This window comes from Microcebus murinus, chromosome 21 (genome assembly GCF_040939455.1).
Source record: "Microcebus murinus isolate Inina chromosome 21, M.murinus_Inina_mat1.0, whole genome shotgun sequence".
Classification (NCBI taxonomy): Eukaryota; Metazoa; Chordata; class Mammalia; order Primates; family Cheirogaleidae; genus Microcebus; species Microcebus murinus.
The window spans coordinates 39,070,567-39,098,546 of NC_134124.1; the positions used below are offsets into that span (position 1 = coordinate 39,070,567).

The 27,980-nt window shown below is 43.5% G+C and overlaps 1 protein-coding gene and 1 non-coding gene across 10 annotated transcripts in view; both read right to left on the bottom strand.

The window, feature by feature from the left end:
- Positions 1 to 27,980, bottom strand: part of ATG7 (autophagy related 7) — a 256,593-nt gene that overhangs the window by 56,939 nt on the left and 171,674 nt on the right. For 8 of the 9 annotated variants that reach the window (XM_075996337.1, XM_075996335.1, XM_075996336.1 and 5 more), the window contains one exon: positions 24,334 to 26,058. The exons of the other annotated variant lie outside the window; for it this stretch is intronic. In XM_075996337.1, coding sequence (XP_075852452.1) covers positions 25,981 to 26,058 — 78 coding nt within the window. In that variant the 3' untranslated portion in view covers positions 24,334 to 25,980. Of the gene's footprint in view, positions 1 to 24,333; positions 26,059 to 27,980 lie in introns of those variants that run through there. 9 annotated transcript variants of the gene reach the window in all.
- LOC142863390 (U1 spliceosomal RNA) lies at positions 1,195 to 1,357 on the bottom strand. Its single transcript, XR_012914165.1, has one exon. It is a non-coding gene; the product is annotated as a U1 spliceosomal RNA (small nuclear RNA).

Here is a 27,980-nt window from a genome sequence, read left to right on the forward strand (position 1 = left end):
ATACAATCATAACATCACACCTATGAAAATTATTAATATCATCTAATATATTAGATGATATGATCTAATGTGGAGTCCACATTCAAATTTCCCCACTGTCTCAAAAAGGAACTTTATAATAAATGTAACACTATATCTTAGAGATTTTTCTTTATCATTCATATAGAAACTCTTCAATCTTTTTGACAAATAACAATAGCTAATATCTATTAAGTGCTCACTATGTGTTACGTACTTTTCTAAGTTTTCCTTCTGCTATCCTTGAGTTAATTGTCTTGCTCTTCTTATAACTCCTTAAGTTTGATGCATAATTTCTATAATTTTTAGCTGCACTCAAAAAATTTTTCTGTGTCAGAACTTTCACATCATTTTCTACATAGCCTAGAATTTTGGTTTTGTTTTTTCCAGAATATTATGGGGGTACAAACATTGTGGTTACATGTTACAACTTTGCCACACCCAATCCCTGATTTGAGGCATGCCCTTTCCCCCCAACAACGCTCACTGTGTCCATTAGTTGTGAGTTTACCCACCCCTAACCCCCCTAGAATTTTGGTTTTCATTTCCCTGTTGACCCAAGAGGAGTTTTTTAATTTCCCAAGTGGTAGAATTTTCCAGATTTTAATTTTTTAATTTGTATTTTTTAGTTGTATAGTGATCAGATGCTTTTTGTGCTATTTCTACTTTTTTGGAACTGTGGTTTTCTTGGTGTCTTGCTACATGATCAATTTTATGGCAATTGAAAAGTATATTAATTAATCTGCCTTATTAATTAAGGAAACAGCAGTTTTATGTCTCTACTTCCTTCTCCCACACAAAATTCATCATGCGAGAATTAAAATATTTCTATGTTTTGGCATGGAGGTTGGAGACACTATTACATCCTCACCCCTGTCACACAACTGTGTTTGTATTCATCTTACACATGTAACTGCTGCATTAAAGAACCTTAGTATTGGAAAGGAATTACAATTTCATCTAAGCCAACTTCCATTCAGTACAGAAATTTCCTTTATGGCATCCCTAAAATATGTTCAAATGGATTTTATTTGAATTATTTCCATGTCAGGGAACTCAGCATGTTGCTGAAGTTGTGGCATTTGTGGGCGATCAGGCAATCAAGGATTAAGATGCTTATAAAAAGTATTTACTGACTACATATTCTTTTTCTTTCTTTCCTTCTTTTTTTTTTTTTAAAGGAAAGTTTAAACACATCCCCCACTACTATAAATTGTCCAATTGAGTTTCCGACATTTGGGGAAATCACAGGCGTCAGCACATTCAGAGTGCAATGGATAAGCCTGGCCCTGGGAAAACCACCCTGGTGATCATGGCCTCTCCCCTGCCAGGCAAGTACTACTGACTGCCTTTTATGAGAACTACATTACCCAGTGTGCCTTGGGGAACACACGAGACAGCTATGATATTATACTTGTGCTCTACAGCTGTGGCTCCCAAACTGTGTGCCAAGGTGCCTGGGGCACTGCAGTGAATCCTGCGCCATGGGCTATTTTAGATGCTTGAGGGAAGTAACATGATACTCAATATCTGTGTGGCACTGCACAAACTGTTAGATCAAGGTGGATCACAGCTTCAACATCAGCTTGAGTCGCATTCCTTTTGATGGTCTCAGTTTTGCAAAACTAGGTTTTTGGCAGTCATTTTATTTTTATTTATTTATTTTTTTTTTTGAGACAGTCTCGCTTTGTTGCCCAGGCTAGAGTGAGTGCCCTGGCGTCAGCCTAGCTCACAGCAACCTCAAACTCCTGGGCTCAAGTGATCCTCCTGCCTCAGCCTCCCGAGTAGCTGGGACTACAGGAATGCGCCACCATGCCCGGATGATTTTTTGTATATATATTTTTAGCTGGCCAATTAATTTCTTTCCATTTATAGTAGAGACGGGGTCTTGCTCTTGCTTAAGCTGGTTTCGAACTCCTGACCTCGAGCAATCCGCCTGCCTCGGCCTCCCAGAGAGCCAGGACTACAGGCGTGAGCCACTGCGCCCGGCCTTGGCAGTCATTTTAGAAGAGCAAGTATTGTGTGACAATCCGCATAGGCATGTGGCAGTGTCCTGTCTGAATCCAAGGGTTGGGAAGCTATGCAGTGCCCAACAGGAGGACACAGCCTGTTAGCAAATAACTGTGGTTATTTCAGAATAAAATAATTATATTTTCTTTCAATTTATGTGCAGTTATTTTTTTTAAATGGCTACCAAATTGTTAGGACATAACTACTTATTAAGTTGTTTGGTCCTAACTACTTAATAAATGGAACTGCCTTTTTTTTTTGCCTAGCGCTCTGTGGGAATAATTCCCGAGACTCCAGGATCACAGAGGACTGAGAAGGTTTAAGAACTTGTTCTTTAGGAGTTTATGGCCAAGCTTCAGAGACTAGAAGCCACAGCAGGGATGCAGCGGGGACAGTCAGGCTCACACACCGAGGACTGGGTGTCGAGAGAGGAGGGACACGGTGGGCCTGCGGTCCACCCTAGGACAGCCAGACTAGTGGGCCTGGCCTGGCCCCCACAGGGTACAAAGGGCTGAACCACAGATAGGAGCAAGAGCACTGACTGGAACAAAGAAGTGTGGGAATAACGTGGCCTGTTCTAGAGACAGAAGGGACCCTGGTCTGGCCAGTGGAATGTAGAGGACCTGCTGAGGAGCTTGGAGCTTTAATCTAGGGGCAGTGGGGAGGTGTTTGGTCACAGGAGTGACATGGACAAAACCAGTGTTTTTCAGAATATTAATCCTAGTGAGGGTGGTGGGTGGGCCGGAGGGGTGAGCAGGAAGCAGCAGGTGGCCAGTTATAGCAGGGGAGGCGGTGGCATCACCTGCAAAGGCAATTCCTGGATGTGGTAAGGACCCGTGGGAACACAGAGCAGGCGCTGCCCGCCTCCACGGCAGCACCACGCCCCTCTGCAAAGCTGCCAAAACCGTAACCCCTGCTAACAGGAACTGTACCCCTTGATTGTGCTGAGAAAACTGTTTTAGAATTCTCACTGGGGCACCCTGGAGTCAAGTTTTTGGAAATTCTGCTTAGAGATCATAGCCTTGATGCTAGGAAAGTGCACATTAAAAGGGACAGCATGGAATAGGAACAAATATACCAGATCAAAACTCGGGAAACCTGGGGTTGACTCCCAATTTGATCACCAAAGAGTGGTCCTAGGCCTCAATTTCTTCACTCTTAAAATGGGGCCTCAATGACTTGAGATGCAAAGAAATATTAATCTCCAATGAAGGCTCGTGTCTATTTGATGAGACAGGTTCAATCTTTTCTTGCACTGACAAGTAGAGCCAAAATTGTGGCTTTAATATTTTATTCCAATTTGCATGAAGCATTTATATCAACAAAGGGCTCTATGTTATTAAAATATAATAATCTGGGCTCCTGTAAAATACTATTCTCATTGTAGCACTGAATGTATACAACAGATGGGAATATTGGCAGAGACTTATGGGAAACTGAAACCAACCCTGTGCACCAAGGTTGCCCTTTGACGACATTTAAAATGAAAATTAAGTAACTGATCTGTTTCATATCACAAGGGAATAAATAAGTGCTGTCTGACTTGCATTAAGATAGAGTAAGAATATCCAAGTACGATGGGGTAAAGATATGGAAAATCAGGGGACAGAATAACATATTCAGAACTTGAAATAATTATACACACAATAAAGGTTTCATCAGAAATGACATTAGGAAAGTCCTAAGGGTGTTTGTTTATTTTAGATCCAACTATTAACAGCCTTATTTTCTTTTCCAGTTTCAGAAGGTATGATAATATATCCCACAGAATTAGCCCACAAAACGCTCATGACAGTTTACTCAAACTAGGTATAAAGATCAAAGGAGACAACCTTTGGTACCTCCTACTGTGATGGGACTATTGAATGTCAGGATTTGCTGAAGAGTCATGTAAGCATTCTCTGGTTGAAAAGCCCCTGGCCACTGCAGTCTCTCTGGTAGCCCCTGATGCCTTTTTAGATGCACCGGGCTAGTGAGGACACAACGGGCTAGTGAGGACACAACGGGCTAGTGAGGACACAACGGGCTAGTGAGGACACAACGCCGGCAGCCTGCAGAGAGCACGGCGATAAACACGCCCCTCTCCTCTCCACGCAGCTCCCGCTACTCCGGTGCCGCCGCGGTAAGCAGGCTGTGGCTGTTTTACAGTGGGGGTGGTGAAAAGGAAGGGAGTGAAGGAAGCATGCCCTTGGCCTTGGGAAACTTGCAGGAGCAAGCTCCACCTCCCTCCGCTCCTCGCAGGTCTGAGAACCCATTCAGGGATTAGGAAGTGACCCAAGCGCTGCCGTGGTGGAGAGAATGCCGCATCCTGTTTAACTTGGCCTTGCCAATGCCAAACCCTTTCTCTGTGAATGCTTTTGTTAGTTAAAGAGTGATAATGTCCTCCCTCCGGTGGCTTTTCCTCTCTTGAAACAGGCGACTCTGTACTTAGGAATCCACTCTCGCCGTGTCACTTCACCTGCCCTGCATTAATCTCCTCCATGGTGAGGTAGGCAGACGTCTGAATCTACTTGTATCAGGGGCCATTGTGTGCAAAATACCTGGAGATGAAAGTGTGACATGCTCGTGGAGGATGACACTCACGACACAGTGTGTGGCACATGGGGGCTGTGTTAGCACCTGCTGAATATGCTCTGCGTGTTGATGTTGGCCTCTCAAATATGGCTGCAGGTGGATCGCTAGGCCTAATTCCTCATCTCCTGAAAAAATGTACCTTTCTCCAGTCTGCAGGAAATTGCTTGCGGTTCTTGTGTAGCAGAATTAACTACTGAGCGGTTTGGTGTGGGTACCCTCTCTACCAACCGATAGAACAGGGAGTTGCTGGCATCACCAAGGCTATGTTGTCTGGTTCTCTGCCACTCTGTCTCCTTGTACGAGGCCACTTGAGAGCAAAGGTGTGTAAGGACTTCAGTGCCCCATCTCTCTTTAGCATGGTATGTTTCAGTCCCCCTCCCCCAACAAATCCTTTAGTAGTACACCACACCTACAGCGGCAAGCCTCAGTCTCCATTCCCTGGGCAGCGTTGCCCGCATCTATCCTGTCTCTCCCAGCTTCTCTCCCAGTATCTCCCAATCCCTCTCACCCCCAGGCATTCCCACCTTCAAGCCTTCTTTTATCTCATGTTCCTTAATCCTGTCCACACTTCAAGATCTGTGATAATCTGTGCCCCTTCCCCAGGCAGTCTAACCCACAGCCGTCTCGCCAGCACACACCGGAGCCTGCCGTCCACTCTGATCGAGCGAGCACGTCAGCAACCGCGGACCATGCCTCATGGAGCGTCAGCTCACGCCGGCCCAGAGCACACACATCCCTCTCCACCACCACTGACGCACAGCCGCCAAGACCCTACGACTGGTGCACGACACACCCTCCACCATGGGAGTCGCCACATCTGCCCTCAGTCACGAGGCCGCCTATTCCTTTCTGCTCAATCACTGAAAGGGCTAGAAAGGGTATTTGCCAAATGGAACCAAAGGCCTTTTTTTTTTTTTTTGGAGACAGAGTGAGCTCACTCTGTTGCCCAAGCTAGACTGCCATGGTGTCAGCCTACCTCACAGCAACCTCAAACTCCTAGGCTCAGGTGATCCTCCTGCCTCAGCCTCCCAAGTAGCTGGGACTAGAGGTACGAGCTACCACACTGGGCTAATTTTTTTTATTTTTAGTAGAAATGGGGTCTTGCTTTTGTTCAGGCTGGTCTCGAACTCCTGAGCTCAAGTAATCCTCCCGCCTTGGCCTCCCAGAGTGTTGGGATTACAGGTGGGATCCACCACGCCTGGCCTGTAACTTCTCTGTAATCCTACCTTTGCCTGCTTGGGCACCTGCCTCATATACAGAACAGCCCTTTCCATATCTGAGGATGGGACACATGCTTCCCTCCGTTTTTTTTCTTTCATCTGACTACTCATTCTTCTATTTGAGACTATTCCTCATAACATGGTTTCCACTGCTGGCTCTCAAAATCCCTTAGCATCTTCAAGTGTAGTAATCGGAAGTGAAGTCAAAACCCTAAGCATAGGTTCTGGTCATTTAGCTTCTAGAAATGTGACTGAACAGTGCAGCTAGCTATCTGTGAAGCACCTCACACCACTGTCTCACCCACAATGTGCTTGCAGGCGTCTAAAACCTTCCCTTCACAGGACTACTTAGTCCTGCTTCTCCCATCCTGCATTCATGGAGACTTCTGTTTTTTTAAGATCTAAGTACCTTTTTTTAAGATCTAAGTACTACACTTGTGCCTGCTGTATATTACATTGCCAGGCCCAGCCTCTTGTCTGTTACAATCTCTTTGGATCCTGATTTTACTCTTCTCAGTTTAGCATTATCCATGAATTTGCCAGATGTGCCAATTTTGTCGTAATCTAAATCATGAATAAAAATGCTGAAAAAGACAGTTTTGAAGACTTAATTTTTCTGGCGAATCACCTTCCCTTGAGGCTGCAAATTGTGCTTTGTGCCATACTACTTCTATAATAAATGCTGATGCGTAACTGTTGAACTATACCCAATTCTACCACATATCAAAGAATGTCACAATTATATTTTCATGGTAATGATGGAATCTATCCCAATTCTTTCTTGCTGGGTTCATTTTCCCTCTCCCTGTCTTTCTGGCCTTCAGAACTCTGGGAACACAATGTAGCCTTCAAAGCCCAAGGAATAAACATTGTGTTGATAATATGTTCTTTAAATTCTATTGTAAGAGCCATCCCGATTGGCTGCAGAGTCAGTTTATAGAAAACTCATAGCATTAAAGCAGATAACATCTGTGAGTCCTCTGATTTCCTGTTTGGCTCCAATAGCAATATAATCATAGCTTCTTGTGGATATTTTTACTGTAGGGTAAACAGATTAAGTTCCACTTCTATATACAAGGATTTGAGTATGGCGGTACAAACCAAAATGGGGGCTTCTGTGTACTTCCTGTAAAGTAACCTTCTCGTCACATTACTTGCTAGTGACAATTCTACATGTTCAACATTAGTGCATTGGAAGGGGAGTGCAGTGGTGCTATTCCTCTTTGGATATATTCCCTATCCCCAAGAAAATTCAAACATAATCAGGGGAAAGAAAAATCCTGCTTTGACAGAAAAAGGGAAACAGGATCTGTGCATGTTGGGAGCTCAGCAGATGTCTGATGATTCTAAGGAGCACACTCTTGTTCTTCTTAGAAAGCACTCTACTATGAGGATGGAGCACCTGGAAAACAGGACAAAGGTCCCTGGTGTCTCTTTCTCTTCCCTCCCCACGACCTGGTTTGGGGGTGGGAGGATGGGTAGAGGGCACGTTAGAATATGGAGGCAGGAGAGGGCAGGAGAAGTATTTCTAAAATTACCATCACTTCTGTTTCCTTTTGTCACAGTAGGCAGTCAGTAATTTTGAATTCTTACATGATATTAAATAGGAGAGATGGGACTTAGGGGTGGGTACAGGTGGAAAAGACTTGAGAACCCCAACTAATCTAGGGTCACAGAGGTCAGAAATATAGTTATCTTTGGGAGCACTGGCTGGAAGGAGGCTCAGGGGAGGCTCTGGAGTAACTGAACTCTTCTACGTCTCTGCCTGGCTTGCACTGACCCAGGTATATGAATGATAAAAATTCAGTGAGATGTACACTTAAGATTTATGCACCTAACTGTGTATGAGTGATATAAACCTCAATAAAAAGGTTCAAAAATAATAAAAGGGCCGAAAAGGTCTGGCTGTCTAGCCCTGGCTATCCCTATAACTCACGGTGCTGGTAGGAAAGGTCACACTGCTGAAGGAGGCCCACTAGGGCCAAAAGGAACAGTCTGTGGTGACAGGTATCATTTCTTGTTGCTGGCTGTACACTGAGGGTGAGAGTCAAAGGAAGCCGAGGGGAAGGTGGTGAGTCAGGGAGGGAGACAGTCAGGCTGTGGAGTCTTTCTTGAAAGAGCTCGAAGCCCAAACAGCAGGAGACGCTGAGCGCTGTGGACGCCTGGCTGGGGGCGGGGGCGGCACTCCACTCCGAACTTTCCAGTTCACAGGCAGGCAGAGCAGAGAGCAGACAGCCAGCCGGGTGGAGAAGGGACCTGGGTGTGAGGAGAGGGAGAAGAGGATCCTCAGACGGCTCAGGTGCTCCCACACGTGGAGGGTGAAGGCTCCGTGGAGCCCTCTCAGGCAGCCATTTCATCCTCACAAAGGCCTCTAATTATCTATCGCACAAGCCTTGAGGGCAGGGAGATGGCTTTGACTCGCACCTACTGGGTGCCCAGCACGGTGCTAAGCGTGCTCATAAACGTCCCCACATTTGGGCTTGAGAACGCTGCAAGGCAGGCGCCTTCACTCCCATCTTACAGATGAAGAAACTGTAGTCCACAAAGATTAAATGACTGCCCAGTAATAGCCCTGCTCAAAAGACAGAGGCAGGAACCAGAGCCTGGGCCTTTTCCACTTCACAAAGCCTCGAGATAGGAGATGAAGCTCTGTTCCAAACTCAACAAAGCTTTCATCATTTTTGGCACTGTGGTATGGACATTAAGTTAAAGGCCCAACTCAGAAAAGGGTTAGACAATTCGTTAGTGGAGATTCTGTTCTTACTTCTGTTTCAAGGGATAATCATTTGTTACCTTAAATTAGACCTTATATAATATTCTGATAATAAGAGGAAACTGAAAAACAATGATCGCAGCACCTGCTATGTAAAATATAAAAAATGTAGAATTCTAGGTCCTTGTGGTAAGTTTCATACACTTACATTTTGCTAGGAGATATATGTGGAATTTAAAATTTGCAGCAAATACACAATTAACCTTGACTAAGTAAAAGTGCAAGAAATCTAATTTTTTTAATCATGCTAAAATATGCCTAACATGCCAGTGAGGTCTTTGCTTCAAACAAAAATAAAAAAAAAATAAAATAAAATATGCCTAACAAACTTTACAATTGTAACCATTTTTAAGTGTACCACTCAGCGGCACGGAGCACATCCACACTGTTGCACAGCCACCACGCCGCCCATCTCAGAGCTGTGTCACCGCAGCTGACCTGCACCCTTCACACACTGACTCCCGCTTCTGCTCTCCAGAACAGCTGCCTACACAGCTCTGCACAAAGTATGTGCTTAGGAGACGCTTGGTGAAGAAAGCAAATTTATAGTCATGCAAGAAGATCAACTATTATATAAATAAGACAGATTCAAGGGAGTACATTTTTTCCATAACTAAAGACTAATAGCATCCGTTGCTGAGAAGAATTAAGAGTAATTTATGACATGTTTACACTCCTGGCATCAACTTTGATCATCTGTTGTGATCGAGACCTCTTGCTCTCGTCAGATGTATAAGCAGGTGGTAGTTAAGTCTAATGCTGGGGGAGGGAGAGAGGAAAGCCTGGCCAGCCAGGGCTACTTGTTGAGCTGTCACCCTGCGGACAGCCCTCGGCGCTCTCCCAGGAAAGTCTTCCTTGACAGATCTGTGTAACTTGGCAGTGACCTTGTTATGGAAATTCACTGAGGAGCCGGGGTTTCAAGTCTTGGTGAGCAAAGCTTTAAAAGATCTGCTACATACATTTCCAGCCTACAGAGGAGGCAAAGGATTCCCTAGAACCCTGCAGGCAAAGTTGGGGAACCAGGGAACAAGAATTATAAGGCTTTTTACTGATTTCAGGGCAGTGCAGAAGCCTGGAAAACCTGAACAAATAGCTCCTTCACTTCCATGTTTTATAATTGGTAGGGAACACAGCCCTAAACGGAGAGGGCGAGATGCAGGCAATTTGTTGGAGAGAGGTCAGCTGGGTTTTAAGAAACTGACCTAGGGACTGTGCACACACACAACAGTGACCAAAGGGGCCGCTGGCTGGCATCCCTTGATTTCTTTACCAAAGCCCCTCCGATGGGGACTTTTTTGACTTGTTTGACAGTTGCTGTTCAATAGCTCTTCCTTTCCTTTTCAGAGAACATGCCTTACCGTGGGCTTCCCATTTGAAACTCAACGCTGGGAAGGTGATTCCGAGCTGGCAGACTTGGACTAGTTGAGAGATGTTCTGCTCCAAGAGAAGGGATCGATAAATATCTGGGCTTTGGAAGTAACTTTATGATGTTTGAGTTTTGTGCTGGCACCAGGCTCTGGGTCTTGAGTACTCTGCTATCATATGGTGTGCGGCCTTTCCAAGAAAAATGCTATAAAATGAAAACACTTTATTGCCATGGCCTTTGACTTCTTGAGATTCACACAAATATGGTAATCTCTTGCAACATTTAATTTAAACTCAACTCACCTAAAGAAAAAATTAGTTCTGAACCTGCCCATTTCACTTTTTGAAAAGCATCAGTCTTCTGTGGAGTCACTGTTCTATTTGCTCTGTGCCAAACTGCTATTTCACATATGTGAAAAGAAAATTGGCTTCAAGTCCATATGAAATAAACTGCTGGCAAAGGCAATGCTGGAGCTTGCCATTGAGAAGATTCGATTCCCAAGAAACTCTTCGAACAGTGGCCAATATCCACAAACTAAAAAATTGTGCATGTGTGTGTGAATATACATGCACATATTCGGAGCAGCTTATTTCTCCCTGTGTGTTCAGGTAGTATTCTATTAGTCACTTAAGTTACCCAGAGCTTAAATATTTCAGTTGTACACATAAATACTTGTCAAATAATAAATGTGCATCAATAAGAGAAGCAGGAAATTAAGAATTACTTTATTTTTATTCAAGTTTGAGCATGCACATTTCAATTGTCCTCCTTATTTGCTCGATAAATAGGATGATTCATAATCTCCTCTTAAGGAACAATGATTAGATCATGTTTGGGGTGGAGGGGGCATTTTCCTTTTAAATTTTCAATTGGTTTCCTTTACTTTTAAGGCTGCTATTTAAGTCTGTTCCTTTGTAGACTGTTTTGCCTTTGCATTTGCAGATTCTAATACAGAACCAACACAGAAACAGAGAATTTGATTATCCAAAACTGCTGTAAGTACATTACTATTCTGAGGGAATGGTTGAAAACTGTGCTCCCTTGAACCCTAGATTTGGAGTCCCTTGATGGTAACGCAGCTATGGCGGCCACATTGTCATAGCAGGCTTCTTTAATTTGTGCCTGTCTCATCTTAGGGTCTAAATGCCCCTGCCCTTACGCCACACTATTAAGGAGTGTTTGAGGCTCAAGAAGTGACTGCAGGTAAAATTACGCAATTGTTTGAAATTCAGATGGATACTTTCATGCCTCAGTCTTACAAGATGGAATGTTTCTACAAGAAAGATGGATATCCATTTTGGGAAAACATTTAGAGAGGTTTTTTTTTAAGTATGGATACTTGAGATTTACATATTCATTTTTGAAAATAATCATTGTGTTTTCTTAGGACTGTCAACCACAGGACTCTAGCTTCCTTGCCCCATAATCATACCATCCAGAGGTGAGTATATGACCCAAGTAGGGCCAATCAGAGTCCTTTCCTGAGACTAATTTACAAAACATAGAAGATCAGATGTTGCTTTCTTTCCACCGGAGTTGCTAAGCAAGGAAGACAGGGACCTTGGCCATGTTTCCTGCCTATCCTCAGAATGAAGACAAAGGCAAGCTCAGCTGGGAGATGGGCATAGAATGAATCTAGGAGGTGCTGAATCCCAGTTCCTAGCCCTGAGCCCTGGTTCCCGCAGCTCTTCCTTTAATCCTATGAGCAGTTCCAGTAACATTCCAGCTACATAAACCAAGAAGTTCTCTCTTTGCTTGGGTTGGTGAAAATGTGTCATTTACAACTAAAAGAGTTCTGAGGAACGCAAGGGGCTCACCCTAACTTGAGAACCATACTGTTGCTGACTTCTTTAGTGATTAATGGCTTTCCAGATGTGTGCCAATGAATGCCACTTATCTTCCATAGCAACTTTTTGTTAGTGGCATCCCATATCAATTTATATGTCAAGAAATAAATGCTGAAATTTATAAATTAGAGGGGGGAAAATACTCCCATGCTTGTTTTTTTTTTTTTTTAAAGCAGAATTATAAAAATATACCTCTAACCATTTAGCATTTCTCAGCCCATGGAGAAACTGACAGTCATTACTGAATGTATTTATTGATTTGGGAGTTTGTCACAAAAATTCTTATCTACATCTTATTTTATCACCATTGTTCATCTACCTTACAGAACAAAGAGGCTGAGAACCAGATTAGAGAGGAATAAAAGGAAAGCTTCCATTCACAGATGTGCTTGATTCTTCCATCCATATGTTTATGTTCTGCTTCTCCCCCTTCATCCAGAGCTGAAGATCTCAAAGATGCTGGCAGGTACAAACATGCTCCCTTTTAATTATACCACCAAATTGCTGCAATAACTGATTGCCAGTTAAATAATTATAATCAAGTGCCCATTGTACATAACAATCATTTAATGACTGCCATCCGAAAACACTGTAATAAAGAGAGCTTTAATGAAGAAAACTGGAAAGGTGCCAAGGTTTTATGGCGGTTTGCTTAAAGGAAAAGAGAGCCATAATCTGTATTTAAGATTAAAAGAAGGCTTTAATCCAGATGCTCAACATTAAACAAGAGAGTGGAGTTGTGTTTTGATCAAAAGTTAGTGCATGCATAAAAGAAAGTAACATAAACGTTCTTTCAGAAAAAAGCACCAGTAAATTATATTAAGTAAGTGTTTGTAACCATTTGCTTTGAAAAAAAATGAAAAAGAAGAAAAACATCTGATTTTCATTTTGGATAAGAATATTCAGCTAAAATAAAATAAATGGGAATAGGATTTTATTTAATTTGTATAACATCATTGAAAATAAAGTGAGTTACGATTCCATCTACCTTGTACCAGTACTCATTCTCCTTCTACTGACCCTATTTAGCTTTTGCTCTCATTTTGCTAGGCCGGGACTGTATCTCTGAGAGGTGTAATTATATTTTAACACACTAACTGAAATGGTTTCACCTCAGCTTTAGCACACAGTAGTTCTCATCTAAGGGAAAAAACAAAAAACCATGTAAAACTCAGATCAACTGGCAGCTAACCAGCCACTGCTGATCTGAGGTATTTGGCTAACAAATGAAAACATCAATTCCTTAGAATTACACCCATTTTCTACAAACTGATATGCAGCCTGGCCAACAACAGACACCAGAGCCTCCAGAACTTGCTAGAGTGAATGCTGGGAGAAAACTAACAGCAACATAGTAAGTCTTCTTACTGTGGAAGAAGTCTTCCTCTGAGAAGGAAGAAGGAGAAAAGCCAAATCCAAAACAAAATCTGTTCTTTTAGGTGATACCAGATTTGGGCTCTAGCTTTCTCTATACCTTGGGGTACAAGGGAGCAGGACCTGATCCTAACTTTGCAGTGTGGTTTCTGTGCACACATAAACACCTGAGTCCTGGGAAGTCGAGATGATATCTTGAGGCCGTGAAAAAACCCTTAGCACCTGGGGGAGACAAAACCACACCCCCAAGGTGAACATTTAGGACAGAACAAGCTACCCTGGCACTCTGGAGAAACGCCGGAATGCCCAGATTTTGGGATGGGAAGGGTGGGTGTGTGTGGGTCGGGGGGAGAGGGAGAGAGAGACAAACAGACACATGAACTAAAGTTAGGAAACAATGCCACCTGCCTACCTAGGGTAGAGGACACCGCCAGGCAAAGACAGATGTTCCAAGACCATTTTAGCACAAAACTGACCTAGTAGAAAGTGTAGGAATTCAATTCTGACACTGGGACATTAAAGAGCATCAACAAATTCTCCTTCAGGAGGCTGCCACTTTCTGTTCAGAGTTAGCAGGGTACCTGCCCAACTCTCTGGTCTATAGACTGCCAGGGCAGCTTCTGCTCCCCTTTCATCTAAGTCTCTCCCAAACCCTTTCCCACAGTAGTTTGCACACAGCCAAGCTGTCCTTGGATATGTCCTCCCAGCGCAGGCTCTTCTTTGACCACAAAGTCAGCGCCAAAGCCCACGGCCTGCATGTGCATCCTGATTCTTCCTGATGCGGTTTTTGTAAGAACTTGATGAGGGAATGCACGTAAAACCACGACTGGCACATGGTAAGCGTTCAATAGATGGGAGCTATGATCGTCACAGATCTTTAGCTTTGGGAGAAAGAAGATCCAAATTCCTTGGCCAGGTATACCTACAGTCCCCAGCCTCCGGGCCGCATACCCCTCCCCAGGTCTGTGGAAAAATTGGCTGCCCTGAAACTTAGGAACCAGGCCGCACAGCAGGAGTGAGCGGCAGTCCAGCGAGTGAAGCTTTACCTGTGTTCACAGCCGCTCCCATTGCTGGCATGGCCGCCTGAGCTCCTCTCCTCTCCCCTAACCCCCATCTGTGGGAAAATTGTCTTTCGTGAAACCGGTCTCTGGTACCAAAAAGGTTGGGAACCACTGAGGTATACGATATCAATAACAATGACAATATAACCTACCTTGCTCAAACATTCACCTCAAAATGAGGTGAAGCCTTGTTTCTACCCCTCTACACCTCAATCCATTCCCCACATGGCAGCCAAGATGTTTTTTCAAATGTAAATCATTCTCTGTCATTCTTCTGCTTAAAACACAACACAAACTTGGTCCCATGGCCTGTGAGACCCCATGTCACTTCACCCTGTCTTCAGATTTGCTTCCTACCACTCTCCCTCTAATTCACCATGCTCTCACCATGCTGGCTATGTCCTCCTGCCCAGCCTTAAACTGACCAAGTTCGTTCCCTTTCTTAGGCCTGTACACAGGATGACTGCTCTGCCTAGAAGGCTCTCGCTCCAGCTCCTCACATGTCTGGCTCCCTTCTCTGCCTGCATTCAGGGTGCGGCTCAGAAGCCATCTTCTCAGAAGGACCTTCGCTGGCCTGCCAGTTTAAATTAGCTCCTGCCCTCTGCTCTTGACTCCTCTACCCTCCACACCAATTCATTCCACCCTGAAATCCTGTTTTATTTTCATCACTGTGCATGTCACTAGCTGAAAGTGTTTTTTCACTCTTTTATGGAACTAGAATGTAAGCTCCATGAAACCAGAGACCTTGCCTTGTCTGTCTTGACCACTGTGTCCCCAGTGCTTAGAAGAGTGCCGTGCATATAGTAGACCCCGGGTAAACAGGATGTAACCCCCACATGCCCTGCATGCTGGCTGCCATTTGGGGGCACTTGGCCTATTGCACATATGGCAAGCCTCAGCTGAACTGAACTGAATTCAACCAAGTAGCATATATCCAGGGCGCAGATTAACATCTTCCCTTGGCCATTGTGTCTTGCCAAATCAGATATACAATGAAGGGTACACATCTGTGATCTGTGCTTATCAAGGAATTCATGGGATCTAAAAAGCAAGGGACATGAGAGTTGACATATTCAAAGATATGCAGGGTTCACCAATGTTTGGGGTTCAGCGAAGTCTAAGGAGACTCAAATGTCTAAATTTGCAGCACAGTGAACAAAACAGTGACTTGGAATATCATGAAACTGGTACCAGGGTTACACTTAAAATAAGTTCTTGATTTAATATTTATATATATTCCCAGTCATGTTCAGATAGAAGTAGAGTAGAATTTGGAGGCAGAATTCACTGTTTTCTGAACTTGAATAGCACCATAAATTATATGTCACACACAGCACTTAGAAATGAACTTGTCTTAAATTCACTCTCATTGTTTCAATGTGTTAGTCTTTGCCCTTTCACTTTAGGCTAGAAACTGGATCTCATACTTTCCCAGCATCTTAAAGCTTCTAGCCTAATCTTGGAGAATGGCCTTTCAAGTTTAGCAGACTCAAAATTAAATCCCAAGATTTTCCCATCCATTCTATTAAAAATGCTTTTGGAAAATTATTAATATTTATCCTTAGTCTTAATTTTCATGTCTTTTTTTTTGAGACAGAATCTCACTCTGTTGTCTGGGCTACAGTGCCATGGCCTCAGCCTAGCTCACAGCAACCTCAAACTCCTGGGCTCAAGCAATCCTTCTGCCTCAGCTTCCTGAGTAGCTGGGACTAAGGCGTGCACCACCATGCCCAGCTCATTTTTTTAAATATATTTTTAGTTGGCCAATTAATTTCTTTCTATTTTTAGTAGAGATGGGGTCTTACTCTTTGCTCAGGCTGGTCTTGAACTCCTGACCTTGAGCAATCTGCCTGCCTTAGCCTCCCACAGTGCTAGGATTATAGGCGTGAGTCACTGCGCCTGGCCAATTTTCACATCTTTTAAGTGGGGATAATGATACCCACTCCACAAAAGGATGCTAAGAAAAATAAATGATATGATTTGCAGAAAAGACTTGTCAATGTACTTAACAGAAAATAGGTACTCAATAAATTACAATATCCTTCCTGGGAAGGAAAACACCATGTAGCTGCCAAATTGGACGGGAAAGCATGCTGGGAAAGAAGTATGCTAACAGTGGCAAGAGAACCCAAACTGTTGCCTGGAAGAAATAAAACAAGGCCCAAAACACTATAACATTTTATCATTACTCCCCATACAAGAAGGAGTTGCAGATATTGGTATTTTATGGCTTGTTCGTAGTGACAAGTAGCAGTCAGGACCAAATATCAGCAAGTTACAGGGTAGCAGGAGCAGTCACTGAATATCAGAAGTCATTGGTTAATTACAAAAAGAAAGTTAAGGGAAAGTATGGTCCTGAAAATTGAATTTACTTTAAATCCATATAGTATCAGAGAACTCAGGACAAGATTCTAGTTTGAAAACTGCTGGGAATTTAAGTATTCCTTGATTTTTATTGAGAAACGCAATCATGAAAAACTTGTGTGCAAATCAGCCCACATGGCATTCACTGGCTCCAGCACAAACACCGGAGCTGTCAGACCAATTGCAAAGGCTGAGGTAAAAAGTCAGTCAAAAAAAGCAGTTTAACTATTTTTAAAAATCTAGTGTGTGTGTGTGTTTACAGAAAAAGGACACCGAAAGCGACCTGCTTGGGGTCTATTACACCATTTAGCTCTAGGGAATAAGAGAAATACTAGCAACAAAAAGGAAAGAGAGAGAACCATGTGCACGTCTGCTGTGTTTGTGCTCAGAACTTTGATAACCACATGAGTTTTCCAGTTTGTCACCAGTTTCTGGCTGGCTCTCAGGTCATGTGACTTAGGCGGGGCTATCGTACCCTATTACCTCTAGAGATAAAAACATATCCCAGATCTGACAAGGAGGGTCAGAGTTACCCCATCCCCATCATAGTGATCAGGTCAGTAGAGGACCTATAAGTTCACAGCACAGTAAACAGAACAGCAGGATATTAGCTAGTGCCGCTGCGCACGAGCTGCTGAGCTTGGGGATGTAAACCTCGAGCTACCAGCTGCAATCTTGCCATCGTGAGGCAAGAGCCAGCCAAGGAAGGAAGCAATGCAGGGGGGAGTCATCAAGATGGGGACTTGGAAAGTTCACTGTTGACATTTTTGAACACTTGGATCTAGTGGTGACTATACTAGAACTATCCATGAATTTTTCAGGTTCATGAACAAAATACATTCCTATGTTTCCTTAAATCTGTTTGAGTTAGTGTCTAACTTAAAACCAAAAGAGTTTGACTAATACGATAATCTTGTAGCGTTTAATCCTAAAGTAGTTATCTAAACCAGCAATCCTGGTCAGACATGGCGGCTCATACCCATAATCCCACCAGGAGGCCAAGGTAGGGGGATCACGTGAGGCTAGGAGTTTGAAACCAACCTGGGCATCAGGGCAAGAACCAGTCTCTAAAAACAATTTTTTAATTATCCAGGTGGGGTGGCATGCACCTGTAGTCCCAGCAACTTGGGAGACTGAGCCGGGAGGATCATTCGAGTCGAGGAGTTTGAGGTTACAGTGAGCTATGACAATACCACTGTATTCTAGCCTGGGTGACAGAGACTCTGTCTCTGTAAATAAATAAATAAATGTAAAAAATAAAAAGATAATCCATGAAGTATAGTTTTCTGAGTTCTCTAAAGAAAACAAAAAGGAAGAGTTGGAATATGTGAGATGCAGGAGAACCACCTACATTCCTCACACCATGTGACCAACATCTGTGGAATACAAATGAAGATGTAACTACATTATGAAGCTACTGCAGACAGAAGAAAACTTTCTATGTATTATGTCCCTGATCCTCCATCTTCACCTGCCCAAAGACTCAAATGTTCATTATTCATTCAAAAATGTTCTCAGTGCCAGATGTTATGCTAGGCACCGAGGAACAAAGATGAGTAAAACAAAGTCTGTATCCTCAAGGAGCTCACAAATGATGATGCAGGTGACAAGTGTGAGAAGGGACACAGGGGAACTTCTAGAAAGGATGGAGGCTTGAAGGCCGAGCAGGCATTTTCCAGATAGAGATAAGAAGGACAAAGGGACGGGCGAGAAGTGTGCGAAGTCCGGGGTGGCCAGGACTGCTGTTTGGAGAGGTAGCTGGGGCCAGGCAGTAAGAGCTGTCTGTGGCTGCCATGCCAAGGCAGTGATCTTACCCTAAAGCAATGGTTGGCTAGCCTTTGGAAACCCCTGAGTGACATATTCAGGTGTGCACTTCAGAAAGGGAAGTCTGGCAGCCACTGTGGCAGGCAGACTAGAGGGGACAGAGACTAAGGGCAGGGTTCTGCTCAAGTCAGTGGGGGACAGTTGTGTGGAGTTTGACGGAGAAAAGCCAGACTCGGAGGCAAGAACCTGCAATTCTAACCTGAAAAACAGCAAAAATTAATCCCATGCAGATGACTCGGGGAGAATTCTGGTCAAGGGGATTATCTGTATCGCAAAGGAGAAAGACTGAATGAGGGTGATGTGGCAAGAAGGTGGTAAACGCCTGTGCTTTCCTTGGACAGAGGTGGAGTCTCAGCTTCTCCATCCCAAATGTTCTCTCCGCAGGCTTCATCTTCCCACCCTCACAACTCGGCTCAACTCCCTGTGCCCTTCAGGGAAGGCCTCTATGGTGGCCTCACTGGCCCTCCATGAGTGTCAGCCTACACTTTTTTTAGATTTGTTTACTGACTACACTTCTCTGAGCCTCAACTTCCTCATCTGTAAAATGGGAATGCTGGCATTTACTTCAGGACAAGGGTTAAATATCACAAATTTTGTAGAGCACTCTGCACAGAGCTTGGATAAACACTAAAGATAGTCACATACTACAAAATGATATGTCAGCCAACAATGACTACCATGTTTCCCCAAAAATAAGACCTACCCATAAAATAAGACCTAGTGACGGGCATGGCTATGCAGTACATCTGCACAACCCATGCATTTTGTCGTGGAGTTGTAAAGAAGACGAGCAGCCCTTCTCATCTGCCCCATGAGAGCTCTAGTGCCTGCAAGTCATCAGGCCGCGCTGCAGTGAACGGGCATAGATGAGAAGAACATCAATACTCCTGACTGTGGCCATGCAGGTCTCCTCCTGCCCTTCCTTAGGTGAGAGGCCAAGTGTATCATTACTTCACCAAGAGTATTGAAATCGCTGGGGATACTTTGTGACTGAAGGAAGAAAAAAAATCAGTGCACTAATACATAGGTCTGTTGGTGGTGTGCTTTTATTTTATCCTTAAAGCCAGATCTACAGCTATGTCTTGTTTATAGAATTTCCTGCTACCCTCCTCAACAGAGCCATCTCCTGCTGACAAGTCAGGATTTGGCTCCCCATGTGACTGGCTTAATTGTGCACATGAGCAAACTCAAGAAAAGATGTGAGAGCCATAATGCAAAACCCCAACACGACTGGGCAGATGTACACTGCTTCAGCATCTCTATCTTCAACCCGCCCACACAGAGCCTGGAGTGCCAGGGGCCAATCTGCAGAGTCTGCAAACATTACAAAGATACATTAGGTCCACTTAGGGTCGTGGTTCTAAACCTATTTTAGGCCAAAGATGGTATCTATTAACAATGGACAGTTTGACGAAAGCAAGCCTCCACTGGCCGCCCATGATTCACAGACGTGATATTTTGCATATCGTCCCTGGGTGTTCAGGAACCATACCTACCTCAAGCCTCTGAGCCCACCTGTGGTCCCACAGGGATTTAGAGGAACAGGTCACAGAGCTTGAAGAGAATGAGGTAAGGTCAAGAGTTCCTCTTCCCAGGGCTCAATCTTCTATGCCACAGCTCACTACCATGAATGCCACCTTTGTGGGGAGAGGCAGGGATGATGCCTGATGTGAAATTCAGAGCCCAAGCATTCTGTCCTAAGTAGCCCAATGCCTAACTCCCAGAGGCTGTGGAAACCCATGGAATCTTAGGGATTTCTAAGGCGCTAAGTAAATAAAAGTCAAAGAGGGTGCACGGGGGTCACGGGGCGGGAGCGCACTGGAGAGGCCGCAGTTCCTCCAGGGAAGTGGCAGGAAAGCCTGTGCTCGCCCGCTCGGCTCCACTCACTCTTTCCATTCTCATTCTTCACTTATGCACAGACTGCAGATTCCTTGGGTGATTTGTACCAAATCCAAATGGTTAAAAATAATTTGCTAAATACCTTCCTAGATAAACTGAAATCCAAGACCTGTTTGAGCCTTGTCCAGCCGTACCTCAAAGAGTGAGCAGGGCTGAAAGTCACGCTCTTTCCTAGCTGATTTCCTGAGTCAGGCTTCTGCGTGTCAATCTTCTGATGTCACAAGTCAAACTGTGCCATCAAAGGCTGAGTAAGCATCTTTAGGAAATAGAAACTCAACTGTAAGAACACCGGTATTTCCAAACACAAAGCATCTCTGCCCAGTTTCTAACTCAGCTACTGTATATAAATATAGCCATGACACTGGGGGAGGGATTTTTTTTTTCAATTCTGTATTTTATTAGCATAAAAGAGGTCAAAAGTAAAAAGAGTAAGTAACAATAATGTACCAGTCACAATCTTAGGTAGACATACAAAGAGATAAACAAGACATATCAAGTCTTTGCCCTTTGGGGATTGTACTTGAGTGCGGCTGAATGGGAGACAGAACATAAACACAAATAAATAATTTCAAATACTGATAAGTACCACACGGGAAATAAAGGAGGATAAAGAAATAAAAAAATGGGTGAGATACTATTTTATGTCCATTTTACAGATGAGGAAACTGAGTACAACAGGTTAGGTGAGTTGTTCAAGACCTCATAGCTAATAAGTAGTGAATTTAAACTCAAGTCTGTCTGATTCCAAAGTTGCTCATAACCACTCCCTGACACGATCTCTTCAGCTTCCAGAGAAACCAAAGAATCTGTAGAACAGATAGGGTAACAGACCACCATCACTTCAAGAGTCCTTCCCTTTAGAATATCAGCAAATTTATGAGATCTATGAACTCCAAACGAGTAAAGCTGCCATGTTGATGCTAATGCATCAAAAAGTTTCATGCAACTACTATTTGAGTTTCTATATCTGACATTTGACGTACAGGCACTTCGATCTTTAATACGCCCTCTGAAATGAGAATTACTGTCCCTGTATTTCAGAAAAGACCACTAAAGCTCAGAGAATTTAAGTAACCTGTTCAAAATCACAGAGCTTATGAGCACGGAAGCTGCAGTTCAGGCTTCATGCCTCTGAGCACACCGCTTTTTCCATTACGCCACGCTGCCTTCCAGAAGACTCCCCAAGGAGTTACATTTTCCTCCCACCGGGAGACAAGGCAGTAACTAACTTGGCAGTGCAGACAGAAATGAGTGACTGTTTTGTGTTTCTGCCAAGCAAGTATTCATGCCCTTTGCAATATGACGTGGACACAAAACCCAACCGATCTTTAGCAGTAAGCGTTCTAGAATTTGCTGAAGAATTTTCTCACCTTCTCCGTATGGGGTCCAAAATTAAAAAGGGAAAAACATATTTATGTCTCATTCAGAATTCAAAAAAGTAATAAATCCTTCAAGCCCCTGGCAAGTTTCTCTAATCCACTGTAATCATGTTTCCCTGTATAACAAGTCTTGTGATGTCTGTACAGCTTCTTGCCATAGTAACAGCAGCCTGAATGTTGGAGTTCTTCTCGTGCCTGGGGGATTATTCCATTTTCCACATTAGGAATAGGCCGCAGACTTTAGGTTCTAAAACAGAGCCAGAAAATGCTGACTAGAATCCAGATGCCCTAAATATAATTAGAGCTAAATTTTACTGCCCTCTGTGAGAGACACAAATGAAAAGAATGTACCAACTTCTAGATCGTTGGTCCAGGGAGCAAAGCTATGAATAGAGTCAGTGCAGGTTTTGTTACACTGAGAGGCCCTTAAGCTAACTGGGGACTTTCCAATTATCTCCCCTTATTCATAGCCTTGGCTTTTTTATTTTTACAAAAGCCAAACATACTAGGGAAGAAGGAGGCATTACAGGCTCAATTTAATAAACCAGGTTTCGCTTAGCTCTAGAACTTTCTGGAGGTGTCCTTTCACACAAAAAAATAATGTAGGTTTTCAGGGACTGATGTGATAAAAAAATGATTTTCCTCTATGATCAGTCACTTCTAATTTTTATTAAAAGAAACAAATTTATTAAACTCTTTAATGGAAATAACTTCATTTAACACAAGACTAGCGCAAAACAATAAACGTGTCTCACTTTAAGTTGTGATTGTTAATGATGATGATTATGATGATGTTAATGATGATGATAATGACATAGCATTATTGAGTGCCTGCTGTGTGCTAGGAACTGTGCAAAGTGCTTTAAATACATTATCTTACTTAATCTTAACAGTGCCCAAACAAGGCTGTTATTTCCATTTTACAATAAAGGGACAATGCTTGGGATAATTCTGCAACTTATCCAAGGTTACAGCTAGTAAGCAGTGGAGCTAGAGTTTGAAGATAAGGGGTCAAACTTAATAAAAGATAAAAGCCCTGTCCCCATTGCAAAGAGCCACTGCTTCTAGCCACCTGCAGTCACCAAATCTTTTTGAATAAATTTGATTTTCATAGAGATAACTTTCATTTTTTGTCTTTCATTTAGGCGATATTTAATTAAATTGTGTAATTACAATAACAAGTCCATCTGGCATTCCCAGGTTTGGCAAGAAACGCAAATGACTCGGGAAGCCTAAGCCTCAACTGGTGGGAGCAGAAGTGTGCTGATGTCCCGGAAACCAGCCTGCCAGCTGGAAGTACCCCGCACCCTCTCCTAGTTTAGCACGGGAGTGCAGAGCTGGTTAACAGGGAGAAGCTATTAAGGGAAAGTCGGTTAGGAAAGGTTTACTGAATATATAATTTTTTTAAAGCATATTATGCCGATTGTTTTTCGACCTACTCTTATCACTTAAATTATTTAATCCCTCTTTCTCCTGATAGACTTTCAGGCTTGTCACAGACTCCTTTGTTTTTATTTGCCCAGCACCCTCCTGTCTTCTGGGAACAGCAAACACCTTCTTACAGGAACTCCTTCCGCCCTACTCCACCCACGCTGCCACAGACCCTGCCTCTCTGACCTGACTTGACTGGTTCGAAATGAGCAACAGAGTCTGCTGGGCCTGGGCTGTTGAATTTGGGAAGGGGGAGGACGTGGGTCAGTACACATTAGGCAACTGAAGCTGGGGATGAGGAGGCTCTGGAGCTGCCGTGCTTCCTGCCTAGTGGAAGAAACCACCTGCCAGGAGAGAACCTGTTCCTACTACTCCTGAACTGCACCTTTTCCTAAGGTTTACATGATTAGCTTTTCTTTCAATTATGTTTAATGCTCCAGTATTCTCATTAGCTTGTAATTCAAGATGGGTTTATGTCACCCGAAACCAAAGAGCTCTGAATAATTTATGAAGAGCTGAAAGTGGCCAAGTTTAAATACAGAAAGGATGACATGAAGTGGGATGGGAGGCCATAAGCAATACCCCACTCAGGGTGGAAAAATTCCCAGGTGCTGTTACAAGGTTACCCTGCCCTGCCTTGCCTTTCCCACGGAAACCCCAATTAAGGTAGTGGCCTAATGCTTTCCCTTGCTCTTGTCTTCTGCCTGCTGACCACTCGGGGTCTTCGCCCTGTGACCCTGCATGGTGTGCCTGCCCCCTGCCTCTAGGACCTGTGAGCATAACAAACTTTGTTTTCCTGAGCCTGTCCTGTGCCTCCCCTTGTGGCTGCACCTGACTGACCATGTCACAAAAGAACACAAAACAGCCCTTAATAACGGTGGAGGGAAGGCCCGGAACTCAGATGCAGACTGAGGGCAGGAGAATCTTCCAGGGATCCAGAAGTCCTCAAATTGATCCTGAGAAGGACACAGAGGCTCCTAAACAGCTCTTGAAGGCACAGGTGGCCTCTAGTTAGAAACAAAAACCTTGAGAGCTGGGTAGGTTTTTTTGGTTTTTTTTTTCCCCCCACTGGCTACACCAACTCCTATGGTATACTTTATTAATTGAAAATAATGAAAATAGCTAACACGGATTGCTTACGATTTCCAATATACTGCAATAAGCACTTTATATGGTTTTCTTAGTTTTTCAAAGTTTTTTGTTTATTTTTTTTTATTTTATTTTTTTATCACCTCATATTATGGGGGTACAGATATTGTTAGGATTACATATCTTGCCCCTACCCCCCCACTATGCCAGAGCATCTAGCATGCCCCGCCTCCAGGTGGTGTGCACCGAACCCACTGTGTGAGTACACGCCCTTCCCTTCCTCCCCCCTTCCACCTGCCCACTTCCCGATTACAGATTTTTTTTTCAGACATTTTGGTTACAATGTATACCTTTGCCTCTCCCTAAAAAGGGATAGAGGTAATCCCTTCCCCCCCACAATGCTCGCCATTTCCTTAAGATGTAGGTCTCCCCCCAACTCCTTGTTGAACACTACCGTTTTGGGGGCACCATAGTTTTAGCCAGTCAGTACCAATTTGATGGCAAGTAGATGTGTAGCCCATTTTCCAGATCTTGTGTCATCTCGCTTTGTATTATAGGCTTAAGCTTAATCCAGGATAGCATAAACGGTGCTAGCTCACTGTTGTTTCTTAGGATTGAGTAATATTCCATTGTGAGCATACACCACATTTTAGTTATCCACTCATGAACTGACGGGCACTTGGGTAGTTTCCATGACCGTGCAATAGCGAATTGTGCTGCCATAAACATCCGGGTGCAGGTGTCTTTATAATAGAGAGACTATGTTCTTTTGGGGAGATGCCCAACAATGCTATTGCTGGGTTGAATGGTAATTCTATTTCAAGCTGTTTGAGGTATCTCCAATTCTTTTCCACAAAGGATGCACTAATTTGCAGTCCCACCAGCAGTGTAGGAGTGTTCCTGTCTCTCCACATCCTCGCCGGCATTTGTTGTTTGGGGATTTCTTGATACAGGCCGTTCTCACTGGGGTTAGGTGGTATCTCATTGTGGTTTTGTTTTTTTTTTGAGACAGAGTCTCACTTTGTTGCCCAGGCTAGAGTGAGTGCGGTGGCGTCAGCCTAGCTCACAGCAACCTCAGTCTCCTGGGCTCAAGCGATCCTCCTGCCTCAGCCTCCCGAGTAGCTGGGACTACAGGCATGCGCCACCATGCCTGGCTAATTTTTTTCTATATATATTAGTTGGCCAATTAATTTCTTTCTGTTTATAGTAGAGACGGGGTCTTGCTCAGGCTGGTTTCGAACTCCTGACGTTGAGCAATCCACCCGCCTCGGCCTCCCAGAGAGCTAGGATTACAGGCGTGAGCCACTGCGCCCGGCCTCATTGTGGTTTTGATTTGCATTTCTCTAATGATTAGAGATGTTGAACATTGTTTTATATGTTTGCAGGCCATTATTCTGTCTTCTTTGGAGAAGTTTCTGTTCATTTCCAATGCCCATTTCTTGATGGGGTTGTTTGATTTTTTCTTGTTTATTCTTTTAAGTTCTAGATAGATTCTTGTTATTAGACCTTTATCAGAAGTGTAGAGAGTGAATATTTTCTCCCACTCTGTGGGTTGTCTAATTGCTCTAATGATCGTTTCCTTGGCAGTGCAGAAACTTTTTAATTTGATCAGATCCCATTTGTTTATTTTTGATGCGGCGGTGATTGCCTTGGGGGTCTTCCGCATGAATTCTTTGCTTACACCAATATCTGATAGGGTTTGCCCAACATAATGACCATATTCCTTGAGTTATTTGGAGTGTCCCTTGGATTCAGATTCCACATCTTTTAAATAAGAACACTGGATAAGATAATCTCCAAAGTGTCCTCTTGGTTTTAATATTTTGTTTCTGGGGATTAAATATGGTATAAAGCATCAGTTTTTTAAAACCAAGAAGGATTCTCCTCATTCTGAACATTACATTTAATAGTAAATGGTGGAGTAAGAAAGATTAAGTGTTTGTTTTCGAGTCTGTTCAATTCACTGGGCGATCTTAGACCAAGAACTCAATTTCTTCACCTGCAAAAAGGGATTTTGGATGCCTGTCTTCAGAGGGCAATGAGAAAGGAAAAGAGAAACCTTTCTGACTTCTTTTTAGGGAAGAAAAGATAGTGTGGCAATCCTAAACAGGATTAACGCAAAGCTCTCTGAATGCAAAGCTCCAAAATGACTTTATTTTTGGTTTCCCAGCCCTGGTGATGCCATTTCTGACCCCAATCATTGTTCCTTGTAGTTTCATATCCCTGTGGAGAATACATTTCTTAAGTGACATAGACTGGCCTTGGATAAAATGCCAGTACTGGCTGTCTCTGACATTTCTAATTTTCCCTTTCAGCATTCTATTCTATCTACCTGGGACTCACTCCCTATATTCCTGGCTTTCGCAAACTCTGCCCTGGCCTTCATCCTCCCCAAAGGTCTTACCCACAGCTAAACTTCTAAAATATTGATCCATCATGAAAAGTTAGTTCCATCCCTCCTTCCTGGGTGTGTAACTTTATCAAGATTAAAAAGAGATGTCTTACTAATGGTGGCACTGTATGTATTCTGAAAGGGAAAGTTGCAAAAAAGCCCCACTGGGGATGTTGGTTGTACCAGGCAGCTCTCAAGATACACCCCCTATAGGCTGCGCACATATGGATGGAATTAGAGTTTGAACCAGCTGGCACCCTCCCGTGCAGCCTGACCTGTCTGGCCTGTCCAGTCATAGACAGTGGCTCTTTCATTTGTGTTTTCTCAGGACTTTATAAGAATAGTCATTACATTTGTTAAAACTTACATGTCCTTACCTGGAATAAAATGAGGGGACCAGGGCTATAACTTATTCATCTTTCTATTATGTTTTTCACAAAGTAGGAATTCATTACATTTTTGTGAAATGAATTATGTGAATCACTACATTCTGTTCTCCTCTTGAATGGAAAGTAATCTAAAGGGAAAATAATCTCAGAAGCCTTGTACCCCTGACCTTAAATTGGGCCATGGCTGGCAAAGACACACCCTTGTGCTACCTTCTCCCATGCCCGGGGAGGCATTACTACTCAGTCACGGCCCTCTCTTTCACTACATTTGAGCTGGGCCTGAGAATCCTTCTCAACACAGTATTCCAGGCAGCCACCCCCACTGAGCGAACTGGCACATGAGAGAAGTTGATGTGGCAGATTTAGCATCCCTGAGGCAATCTAAGATATCCAAGGACAAGAGGACACACAGCTCAGATGATGCTCTTCCTGCCACAACCAAAAGATGCAAAAGAATGCTCAGATAGAGCCTGTACTGTTACTTTAGAATTCAAGATGTCACCTTAAAACAGTGCCAAAAGAACCAGTGGACACAGTGAGTGAATAACCGATCCCCTTGGTTATACAGCACTGTGGCTGCCTACATGTTAACTGGTTATTATCACTTTAAAGGAGACATTCTATCTTGCTATCACGCAAAGCTGGGATGCTGAGCTGTGTATCTGCAGTAAGGTAAATCTCCTATGATTTCAGATACGTGAGAGGCAGTGTGGTGCAGTGGATAAGATCACAAACCCCTGAGCATTGTTCCTAATTCAGGGCTCTTGTAAGTATTTGGTGTATTGATCTGTGCAAGGTGGTTAGAACAGCGTCTGACACATACATGTCATCTACGGTTATTATAACGGGCCTGGCTAAAGCCTACCAAACAATTTAATGAGGCTTGGTTTATGTTGGCACTCTAGTTTGCAGTTCAATGGTTTCACTGTCAACTGCTGGCTACTGCCTTGATAAAGGCTATCAGAACAAG